This window comes from Gymnodraco acuticeps, unplaced genomic scaffold, assembly GCF_902827175.1.
Source record: "Gymnodraco acuticeps unplaced genomic scaffold, fGymAcu1.1, whole genome shotgun sequence".
Lineage (NCBI taxonomy): Eukaryota > Metazoa > Chordata > Actinopteri > Perciformes > Bathydraconidae > Gymnodraco > Gymnodraco acuticeps.
This window is the reverse complement of record NW_022990871.1, coordinates 182840-195274: the sequence shown is the minus strand read 5'-3', so window position 1 is coordinate 195274 and position 12435 is coordinate 182840. Positions and strand designations below refer to the sequence as shown.

Here is a 12435-nt window from a genome sequence, read left to right as displayed (position 1 = left end):
ATGTTGCCGTTGTTCAGCATGGAAACATTCATTAGCTAACAATGACATTATTGTTCTATTAATATAAAGGGAGGTCAGGTACTCTTTAAAGCAGCTGCTAGTTATGGGTACTTTTTACTGAAGTACATTTCAAAGCCCTCTTTACTTTTACTTGAGTAAAGAAGTTTAGTCAGTACTTCTACTTGTACCAGAGTATTTTTAAACACGAGTATCTGTACTTCTACTTGAGTAAAGTATGTGTGTACTCTCAGGCCACCTGCCACACGGACCACAGGGTTCCCAGAGTGATGCTGTAGGCCACCACGGCCACCAGGTAGACCCTGAAGAGCAGCACGTCCAGCACGTAGCCCACCTGCAGCCACTCTTTGGCCACCTCCCTGCACCGGTCCCTCTTCTCCAGGAAGTGGCGTATGGCCGTCACCTCTTGTAGGATGTTGTCCATGACGGGCGGGGTGGGGTCTCTGGGGAGGGGGCGGCCGAGGCCCAGCAGCACCCCCTCCAGAGACCCCCCCCCCCTCTCTGTCCAGGTGGCTGCGTCTGCGGCCCAGCTCACAGGTGTGGTGCAGAGGGCACTGAGCTGCAGGAGAGGGGCAGGGAGAGGGTGTGTTTCACTTTCACTTATTCATTAAAGTCAACTTTAAAACTGAATATGTTAAGAATACTGAGTGAATAAGATGTTTTTATATATTTATTTTATTTTATAATGTTTACCTTTTAGGCATTCCTTACATTTTTTTAATTTTAATTTGTTTTGACTTTTTGACTTATTAAATTTGACTTTTTTAAATGTTTAATTTACATATACATTTTTGTATCTACAGTCAGAATATTTTTGAATTTCTTTCTAAAATGTATTCTTATTTTGCATCGATAAACATTCAGAGAGTGCTTTTCCTTACCGGTGCCGTAGCTGCTCTCCTTGTAGAGCTCCAGGTCGGGGGGCTGTGAGGTCAGATTGGAGCAGAGGCGGGGCTTCCTGTGGATGCAGAACAACATGGGGGCCCGCTCCAGGATCAGGTACTTCAGCCAGGGCGGGACGGGGGGCTGCAGGTCCTGTTTGTGGACCAGACGCACGATCAATACGGTCTCTGTCAGGCTGATCACCAGCAGGGCCATGCACACCACGAAGTACACACCTGGGGAGAGGAGAGGGGAGGAGGATGCTCTTACAGATATTATTATTAAAGCAGGTAGTTTCATATTATTTATATATACCTTTAATTTGGCTTCTTTAGAATAAAAGAAATTGTAATAATATTAATAATTGGAAGGAAAACAATTATTAAGAAAAATACATTAAGATAAAATACAAATAAACAAACAAAAAAGTCAATACAAAATTAATTAAATATAAAATCAAATAAAAAAAATCAACATTTTAAATCAAAGTTTAAAATTAAACGTATAAAGGTTATACAATATTTACAAAAATACAATAAAAGGTGTACATTGTATTGAAATATAAAACAATGTGCAATATGTGAAAATGGGTATATAAGACTCTTAATATATATATATAACTCATTCTTATTTATTTTAAATCACAAAATGCATCTTCAGTTGGACTATTGGTTTTGATTGGCCATAATTTGTGGCCGGCAGTAAAATAAAGCAAAGTATTTTTGAAATCACAAGTTATGAGTGTTATGAACGATAACTGTTGATAAGCTGAAATCCTGTTCTGAATAGTGTTCATGGATCCCATCATCACCTATGAGCGGGGTTCCTATGGCGGTGGCAGGTAGGGTGTCAGACACGATGATGAGGAACACAGAGTACCCCAGCAGCAGAGTGATCTTAAAGGAAACCCTCTCCCCGCTGTCTGGAGGCAGGTAGAAACCCACGATGTCCATGACCATCAGGAACATACTGGGCAGCAGCAGGTTCACCGTGTAGAACAATGGCCGCCGCCGGATCACCACCTGGGGAAGAAGGGTTACAGTTATTTCAAAATGTCTGCTGGGGGGAAAAAGGCCGGACATGGTTAACTTAGCTTAGCATAAAGACTGGAAACATGGCTCAGCATGTCTTAACACTGTAAATCATTTTTAATGTTGTGTTGATTGATGTAATTAATGCACAAAACACTACTAGGCCTATATGTACTTACTCCTGCTACATGCTAAACACAATCAATATTCTCATCCCCCTCTCACAAAAAAAGCAATATTTCCCCAAAAATATACAACTGTTTTGTTCCCAATACTTCCTTTTTTATCGTTTGCAGGCATTTAATGTATTTAACAGAGGCAGTAACAGATGTAAAACTGGGATCTTGCACTTGATGGTCACCGCTTTACACCTTTCAGGGAACAGGTATTCTCAATTTAAGACGTGTTCTCAATATATTTGTAACCCTGGTTAAAAAGTGGAGATTCAAGTAGTTACATTTTGAAGTAAGTAATGTAATAAGTAATTTATTTGAAATATAAAGTTTTTTTTTTTAAATATAGTTAGATGTAAATAGTTCAACAAAGACAAGTAAACATTATTCATAGGAGAATATTTGAGGTTAAAAAACACGGAATACACCTTTAGTTACAATCTCGTTTTTTATTGGTCAAAAATAAATAGGGGTTAGAGACACCTGTTGTGGTTGGTGGAGGTGAGGAAGTAAAACATGTAGGGCGAGTATAGCGCAAACTGGCGAAGGTAAACAAATTGATAATGGAGTAAATAGAGGAAAAATAGGGGCAGTCGAATAATAAACCAACACGCACTTTAATCCACATAATCTCTTTCAACTAGCCTGAACATTAGTGTTTGTGTGTTTCCGAATATTTGAATTATGTGACCAACTGAAATCGCGTAGCAGTTAACGGCTAAGCTAGTTAGAGCAATGATGCTAACGGTTAGCTGTTTTTAGCATCTATTAGCATAAAGATTCCTGTTGGATGGAGCCGTTGGTGACCCGAAAATGCTACTCGATGCCTTAAGGAGATGTCTACTTCCCGCGACCTTTAACACACGACTGTAAGTCTTTAACTGTATTTACCTTTAGTAGTAGGTAGCCTACTTGTATTTTACTTGTGTATTTCCATTTAATGCTATTTTATACTTCTAATCTTCTTAAATTCAGTAGCCAATATTGTACATTTTTGTTATTCAACTACATTAAACTGGACAGCTTTAGTTAGCCTACTTTAAAAACTGATATTTGTGGCTTATACTGAATATGAATAATACATAAATAGATAGTGATAGCTTAAGATGTACATACATCAGGCATAGCAGTATAACGTTTTCCAGATGTGTTGAACATTCATTAATTATCATAATCCAGTCATTTCACTGTATATGACCTGAAATGGGCTATTATGGATAATGAGTACTTTTAGTATTTAAATGTCAACACTTCTTGAGTTTTCATTTAGTGAGATTTTGTATGAAAGACTTTTACCTAAAACAGTACTTTTACGATTTAGTATTGCCAATGTTATACTCAATTAAATGTATTTGATCATTTTAAGATGCTGCGAAGACTCAGATTCATACTGTATAAATTATACATTATTCAATAAAAAAATAAATGACTACATAGGCCTGATGCCTTGGTGACCTTCCAATATTATTATGAAATTGGTTATGCATAATGAGTAGATTTTTATTGTAATACTTTTATATTTTTTCGTGGAGGACTTTTACTTGTTACGTGTACCTAAGTAAAATATCTGAGTAGTTCATTCATTCCTTTCGTTTGATCGATTGCAGTAAAGATGACAAGTATTTCCTTACACATATATCTATAAATCTTTTGAATACTCACGTGGAACTTCATCTCAGCGTAATAGTCGTCGTTGTCCACGCTGAAGATCTTGTAGTTGGACAGAATGTGCAGCAGCTCCCACTCTCCCTGGTTCATGAACACACTCTTGTCCTCCCTGAGCTCCTCGGGGCTTCGCATCAGCGTGATGTTGATGTCGTCAACTAGATCAAAGTCAAAATCAACTTTATTGTCAATCTTTCAGTTTGTGCAGTGATTCCCGCAGAAATGAAATATACTTTGGGGGAACGAGTCGGGGTGGGGTGGGGGGTCGGTGCGTGAAAAAAAATCTCCTCAGAAATCTCTCAAAAATGTAGGAGCGGGGCTAGTCCTGGTGGGCTACCCAGGCTGAGTGACAAGGTGGCATCCAGGAAACTGACATTTGCAGGTCACTGCCATCGACACCAGGAACTTCCAGCTGGCAAGTTAGTACTCTGGGAGCCAACACACGGGCACCGACCAAGAGGGCGCCCCACGCCAACATACGTGGAGGTGCTGAGGAAGGATGTGGGGGTGGAAAGCTCCACAGAGCTGGCCGGGTGTATGGAGGACCGTGAGGATTGGCAAACCCGTTGGCAAACTCGTCTAAGGACGACCTAGTAGTAGTAGTCCTTGATTGGCTCAAGTTCACACCTTTTTAGGGGCGGGGCTAGTGATGTTGTCCCGGGGATGCTTAGGAGTTGATAAAGGAGATAATCCCACTGACGTCATCATTTGATTCCAAAAGTGGGTCTGGACTCGCGCCCATAGAGGCTGTTTACCAGTATAATGGCTCCCCCCCAAAGTATAATTTATGGGTGGCTCCCCCCAAAGTATAATTTATGGGTGGCTCCCCCCAAAGTATAATTTATGGTTTTTTAAGTTTTTTTTACTCACTGAGCACTCATTGCCACCAATGTAAATGCAAATGAGTGCTCACTGAGTAAAAAAAAACAAAAAACACACAAATTATACTTTGGGGGGAGCCATTATACTTTGGGGGCCCCCCAAAGTATTAACATGCTGTGGGAATCACTGTTGTGTGTACAGAGAGATCGAAATACCGTTTCCCACAATACAAAAACAAATGTATATAAAAAAGATGTATGTATACTAGGGCTGCACGATATATCGTGTCGTGACGATAATCGCGTTATGCACATGCACGATATTGACATTGCAGGACAATAAAAAATGTTTTAGGACGTGCGATATTAAGTAGGCAAATGAACTCAAACACGTCATGTTACAATTATTTTTGCTGCTTGCTACAAAATGAAAACTTGCGCGGCTCTCATGTCAGGGGTTCTTGAGTGAGTGACAAGCCGGTGTTATGCCGTAGGTTGAAGCCTTGCCATAGATTTAAGCCCTGTTCGCGGGGACGCGCAAAGGTGACGTCATCGCCTGTATTGAGCTTTTGCCGTTTTTTCACCGTTTTCTAAGCTTTTTTCACCCTTTTGAATGATATATCAGATTAAACAGCAAACGGCTGAATAAATAATGTGCATACAATTGCGAGGAGGCTCGTTTTAAGGACACGTTTCTCAGATCTGTCACAATCTTCGTATTGGAATAAACTTCCGTTTTTGAGTGCAGTCCCACTCTGTTATATTCCTCCTTCCTACAGAACAGACAATGACAGGATAATATGTGATTTGTCAATAGTCATATTTCTTAAAAACTTCTCTGTTGTTTAAGTGTCTGATAACCACGAATAGTAAGCAATGATAAAACCGTAATGATATCACATGATCATGTCAGACACTGTGTTATTTTCAATCAAGCCTAAAAGATAATGTGTTCAAACCGGCTTCACTCACTTGAATTGCTCCTTTGAATATCATTTTTATATATTCCTACTCAACACATGTTTGCATTGTAATGCCACTCCTATTTTTTTTTTAAATTGTATTTTAAGGTGACATTGAATGCTTTGAAAGGTGCCCTAAAATAAAGTGTATTATTGATCTTATATCTGTGCCTCTATTACATTACATTTCATTTTCTATCACACTATTAATGTTCCTTATTTTAGACTAGGTTAATCCTGGTGTCAATAGGGAAGATCTGCACTGTTCTCTACATAACATGTTCAGAGCAGGTATTTCTCCTGCCGGATTTGGAACCCCCCCTATATCTTTCTCCAGGATAGTCACAGACTCACCAAAATCACACTGGTGCTTGCTGTTCCCCTCTAGGTTGTGATCACAAAAGCATTTCACTCTGGGCCCAGCAGGTACAAAAATAAAGAGGGGCTTCAAAATCCGGCAGAGCAGGTGTTGGTGCTGCCGGATTTGGAACCCCCCCATATCTTTCTCCAGGATAGTCACAACTTCACCAAAATCATACTGTTGTTTGCTGTTCCCCTCTAGTTTGTGCTCACAAAAGCATTTCACTCTGGGCCCTGCAGGTGAAAAACTAAAGAGGGGCTTCAAAATCCGGCAGTGCAGTTGTTAGAGCTGCCGGATTTTGAAGCGCCCCCTGTCATTTTGGCCAGGATAGATAAATGCTTTTGTGAGCATAAACTAGAGGGGAACAGGCAACACCAGTGTGATTTTGGTGACATTGTGACTTTCCTGGCCAAAATGACAGGGGGCGCTTCAAAATCCGGCAGCTCTAACAACTGCACTGCCGGATTTTGAAGCCCCTCTTTATTTTTGTACCTGCTGGGCCCAGAGTGAAATGCTTTTGTGATCACAACCTAGAGGGGAACAGCAAGCACCAGTGTGATTTTGGTGAGTCTGTGACTATCCTGGAGAAAGATATGGGGGGGGTTCCAAATCCGGCAGGAGAAATACCTGCTCTGAACATGTTATGTAGAGAACAGTGCAGATCTTCCCTATTGACACCAGGATTAACCTAGTCTAAAATAAGGAACATTAATAGTGTGATAGAAAATGTAATGTAATAGAGGCACAGATATAAGATCAATAATACACTTTATTTTAGGGCACCTTTCAAAGCATTCAATGTCACCTTAAAATACAATTTAAAAAAAAATAGGAGTGGCATTACAATGCAAACATGTGTTGAGTAGGAATATATAAAAATGATATTCAAAGGAGCAATTCAAGTGAGTGAAGCCGGTTTGAACACATTATCTTTTAGGCTTGATTGAAAATAACACAGTGTCTGACATGATCATGTGATATCATTACTGTCATATCATTGCTTACTATTCGTGGTTATCAGACACTTAAACAACAGAGAAGGTTTTAAGAAATAGGACTATTGACAAATCACATATTATCCCGTCATTGTCTGTTCTGTAGGAAGGAGGAATATAACAGAGTGGGACTATACACTCAAAAACGTAAGTGTATTCCAATACGAAGATTGTGACAGATCTGAGAAACGTGTCCTTAAAACGAGCCTCCTCGCAATTGTATGCACATTATTTATTCAGCTGTTTGCTGTTTAATCTGATATATCATTCAAAAGAGAGAAAAAAGCTTAGAAAACGGCGAACGCTCAATACAGGCGATGACGTCACCTTTGCGCGTCCCCGCGAACAGGGCTTCGACCTACGCCATAACACCGGCTCTGCATGCACAGCAAACCACCAATCACAATCATTCTTGATCAGATCACAGCAGGATAACCGAGCTAGCTCAGCTTGTTGCTCTGATAGCTTAAGATCCAGAAGTCTGTGACTAAAATCCTTCATCCGGTTAAATATTGTTAAAAAAATACGAATTGTTATAGCTTTAAAGTTCAAGAGAGGATGGCTTACGGACAAACAAAACTGTCTTCTCTCCAATTCCTGTATTTTTTTCATATCGCAATAGGTGCTTTCACACCGGAGTACTTGTACCCGTACTTTTCCCGTTTAGTTCCGTTAGTGCCTGGAATTTTGCGTTCACACCAAAAAGAGAACTTAGTTCCGAGAACTTTTACCCCCATGTTTAGTGCCTGCTAGAGAGGTGGTACTTTCCTGGGGAGAACAAATTGGCTGGGCGAATTGCAAACCACGCCCTGTAAAACTCTGAAAAGTTTTTTGAAGCCGCCATTGTATTTGCTGGCATTAGCATTATTAGCATTAGCCCCGCGCACCAACGGAGAGAGAATAACTTATGGCAACACAAAAAAAAACATGGGAGCGGTGGAGATGAGGAGGTGTCGGAAGGCTTCAGTAGACGCCGTGAAGTTGTTTGCGGCTGCCAGTAAACCCAAAGAAGAAGAAGTGACGTTAGCGGCTTCATTTGCGTAATCTTCCCTCGGGGACTTATCCGGTGTGAACGCGATCGGCTCTTAGTTCCATGGGGGTACTAAGTACTGGGAACTAAGTACGGCAAAGTACTTGGTGTGAAAGCGGCTATTATATATCGCAGGGGGAAAAAATATCTTGCAGCCCTAGTGTATATATATATATATATATGTGTGTGTATATATATATGTGTGTGTATATATATATATGTGTATGTATATAATATGTGTGTATATGTATATACATATATGTATATATATATATATATATATGTATATATATACACACATGTATATATGTATATATACACACATATATATATACACAATCAAAAGACACATTTATACATATGCTCACATTAAGACCTAAATAAAAGCACACAAATAAAATAACAGTCACTTCAATATCTTTGAGAATGTACATTAGTGCAAGACTGTCCATAGCAGTGTAAAAAAGGCAAAAAAGTGTCTCGAAAAATAATATGGTGAGCAGCGTGAAGCGGCCGTCAACAAGTTCCCCTTCACCCTCCACTCTGATATGAGAGTGGTATCATAGTATCACAACAGAGCAGTTGTCTCACTCGAGTCTTAATGAGAATATTTGAAGAGAGAGTTTGATGTTGTTCTTCTGATTTTAGGTTAATATGTCTCAATGGTAATATGGTCTACTTTCCTGCTGTCTACCTGAGTCTGGTGCTGCCATCAAATCGAAATCTGTGTGACAGATAGTTGACTAATGGTTCAGTTGACAGTATTGAGGAGCATTAATTCTGAATCTGAAATATACTATGGATATTTTGGAGTCACACAGATTTAATCTGTATTTATTTTATTGCCACCTAATCCGCCTAAATGAGCTGTGTTCATTTTTGAGTTAACTCCATATTTTGCACTGTACTGCGACAATATTAATGTGCGTTTCTCTTCATTTAGAGATGTTATTCTCCCACACTCTAGCCTGTTAGGAAACAACACACATCCAAACCCTTTATAACAACAAGCTTGTACTAGTGATGTTTTTAAACCAAACAAAAGAGCTAAATCCCCCAAAATATGTGTTAGTTGAGTGAATAAAGCCTTACTGGTGTGCAGCCAGCTCTGGAAGGTGAGGCTGCATTTCTGCACATCGAAAGGGAAGTTGTAGATGTTGAGCGTGCAGGCCGTCACCACCTGGATGGGCTTGTAGTTTCGCACCAGTCCATCGTGGGTCACATAGACGTACGGTATGTCCGGAGACTTCCCCACATCCACACTGTCGGTTAGAGGCAAAATATTGACATTATTTGAACAGACTCTCTGAGAATAATGATTCAAGCGACAGAAAATAGGATGTTTCTCTTACAACTCATTGATGAGGATGTCCGGCACCCACACGTTAGCCGTAGGTAAAGAAACCTGTTTCACTTCATCAAAATCCTCCGGGTTCCACACCAGGAATTCATCCGTCCATGACTAAGATATGGAAGAAATAAAGAGGCTAAATTATTATATATTAAATATAGATTAGGGCTTTTTGCACAGGGTTTAAATATACTATAAATGTTAAAGTAACAGAAGATACATGTTATACGTATACATACTGTAAAGACATAAGGAGTAGGGTAACATTGGTATTGATGAGGTATACGATAACTCAAACACCGTTAAAACTAACAGGTTGTCAGTACTAATAACAGTAATCATAACAAATTGGTTTAATGGATCCAGTATTTGATAGTGAAAAGTTGCAGTAGCTTCGCCCAGATCTTTAGGACAAATCACAGTTCATGTTGTGATTTGTCATTTTTAGAAACTAAATGTAGTCTTACCTGCCTGTACCACACATACGTTGTCAAAACCTGGTTCTTCTCGTCCTGTAATTGAATCGAAATCTTCAGTTAGAGACACATTTGTAATATTTATTTGTATTCTTATGTATACTCTACTCTATTTATTTTTGTATTAGTACATTTATTAATATGTTAGAAACAAACAATAATAATAATAATTATAACAAAGAGACGCAAAATAAAACAAACGTTCAAGGTATAAACAAATAAACTCTCAAATAGTTTCCGTCATGTTCAAAAGCGGCAAGAAGAAGCTTGAGAACGTTTCTGGTCCGACCCCCTCTTGCGTGCATTGTTCATGAAAAATACATAAGTATAATAATGTAACGTTCTGGATGTGTGTAATTAGGGCTGCTCGATTATGGCAAAAATCATAATCTGCATTATTTGGGTCAATAATTGATATCACGATTATTAAAAACGATTATCCATTTACTTTGAAAACACCCATTTATTAAAAAAATTCATAAAAATAAATAAATAATCGTTTTATTTCGATTATGTTGTTTTCATAATCGTTGCAAGCCAAAATCGTAATTGTGATTAAAATACGATGAATTGAGCGCCCTATGTGTAATAGTTTATTTGTTGACTCACCACATTGAGGATGGAGTACACCATGAGGTCGATGGCCACGATGGTGGACGTCCTCCAGTCCTTCACCGGTCTCACTCCCTTCTTATAGCCGGCACTCAGAAACTCAGAGAGACGCACCAAGGTGGCGTTCGCAAACCTCCCCGTGCTGCTGCCCGACTTCTTCACTGAAATGTATCAAGTTTTCATCTTTTATACGAGCTGACGCCGCGACTGTTAATATTACATTTTTCTGCAGAAGAGATGCATAACAAAAAATCTGAAGTTAATTTAAACGTTATAGAATGACATTGTTTCTAAAGCTAATCTACTTTTTTAGAATAAGATCTGCCTGATTTCAGTGTAAATAGTGTTTAAATAAATTGCAAATAAACCATTTTGTTTGAAATTAGAAATCTGTTGAATATATTGAATAATTCAGATACAAATTCAAACCAAATACAGTTTAAAATTAAATATATTTAATAGCAGATTCCGGCTATTATAAGCAATATGACTTATAAAGAATGTATTAAGATATGGTATTTATTTAGTGCAATAGTAATAAATAGGCAAGCATTTTGGGTTAATAAAATCAAATACCAAGTATTGTAAACAAAACAAAAAACAATTAAATAAGTAGCAGCATTATAAAATAAACAAACTAGCTGCCAAATCATAATAATAATAATAACTTAGATTTATATAGCGCCTTTCAGGGGACCCAAGCTCGCTTTACCTAAACATAATAAATAATTAAAACCATATATTGCACTTAAGCATATTTAGAGCTCATCAGTCAGCAGTTAATTCCATTTTATTTTGGTACTTCCTTGGTACCGCCATTCTCTATATTCCTGCTAATAACCAATATACTACAGTTAAATATTTAAAGCCACTAAATGTAGTTTAATGAGAATCTGCTGTACCTGTGCAGGCTCTGGTCGCTCCTTGAATAAAGAGTAAAAGGAGTGCGGTCCACGCTGATGAGGCTCTCATGGTGCCGCTTCACCTGGAAGTCTTCCTGCCGCTCTGATGAAAGGCCTCTGGACGCCTCACTCACATATCCTCCGTATCCCTCCACCAAATCCATCACTACACCCTCCTGCACTATGAAAACCTTGTTAGTGTCATCGCAGTCTGACGCCACTCCTCCTCCCGGTCAATAAAGATCTGCCAGATAAGTGGAGCTAAGAGAGTGCAGAAATTAAAACTAGTAAAGTGGGTACTATGTCATGTCTGAGTAATCGTTTAATTAAGTAGTGCGTCAACATCAGACCACTGGAGTAATTAAGAGACTGTTAGACAAGACTGTTAACTCACTTACTGGCGCCTAAGATTCACAGTTTAACATAGGGCTGCACAATTAATTAATACCTTATTAAAATATGGACTTGTGCAATATCCAAATCATTGTAAGGCGATTTCTTTGTCTATTTATTGTTCAAATATTCTTTTTTTTGCTCCTTTTTTCACGACATATTCCTCTTAATGTGTTTATGTATGCATCATGCACAACAACAAAGGAAATTCCTCATATGTGTAAACCTACTTGGCAATAAGCCGATTGTGAATCTGATTTTAAAGCTAAATATGCGGTAAAATACCATTCAAAAGAAGTATCGTGGCTCGGCCTACACACGGGTTATGCCTGGCTGAATTATCATTTATGAACTGAAACATCACGTAAAATAACCGGCAATCTTTCCTAGTTTATTGTCCAGTTCCGTCCCAAATCGCATAAAACTCAATGACACATTTCAGATTCAACTTTATTGTCATTACATAGTACATATACTAGTGACGAAATGTAAGTTAGGCATCTGACCAGAAGTGCGAAATAGCAGTGCAGGAGTCTACATATGAGAATAATTATAAATAGGCTATAAACAGATGCGTATGTACAGTGTAAAGGGCATTGACAGTCAAATATATAAACAGGTGGGTGGTGGGCATGGGTTTATCAGGGAGCCGAGTTCAGCAGGGTAACAGCCCTGGGGAAGAAGCTGACCCTGAACCTGCTGGTCTTGGACTGGAGGCTCCTGAGGCGCCTCCCCGAGGGTAGGAGGACAAACAGATAGTTTG

The 12435-nt window shown here is 38.9% G+C and overlaps 2 protein-coding genes across 3 annotated transcripts in view; one reads left to right on the top strand and one right to left on the bottom strand.

Annotated features, from left to right (window-relative positions):
• Positions 1–247: 247 nt before the first annotated feature.
• Positions 248–11349, bottom strand: htr3a (5-hydroxytryptamine (serotonin) receptor 3A). Its single transcript, XM_034233353.1, has 10 exons — positions 11280–11349; positions 10375–10538; positions 9757–9801; positions 9291–9400; positions 9031–9200; positions 3767–3927; positions 1712–1922; positions 900–1136; positions 550–577; positions 248–515 (listed from the first exon to the last, which is right to left on the bottom strand). Exons 1-10 carry the CDS (start codon positions 11347–11349, stop codon positions 248–250), a joined length of 1464 nt encoding a protein of 487 aa, XP_034089244.1.
• Positions 2700–12435, top strand: part of usp28 (ubiquitin specific peptidase 28) — an 89030-nt gene continuing 79294 nt past the window's right edge. For both annotated transcript variants that reach the window (XM_034233352.1, XM_034233351.1), the window contains exon 1: positions 2700–2973. The gene's annotated coding sequence lies outside the window, so the exon portion shown is untranslated. The remainder of the gene's footprint in view (positions 2974–12435) is intronic.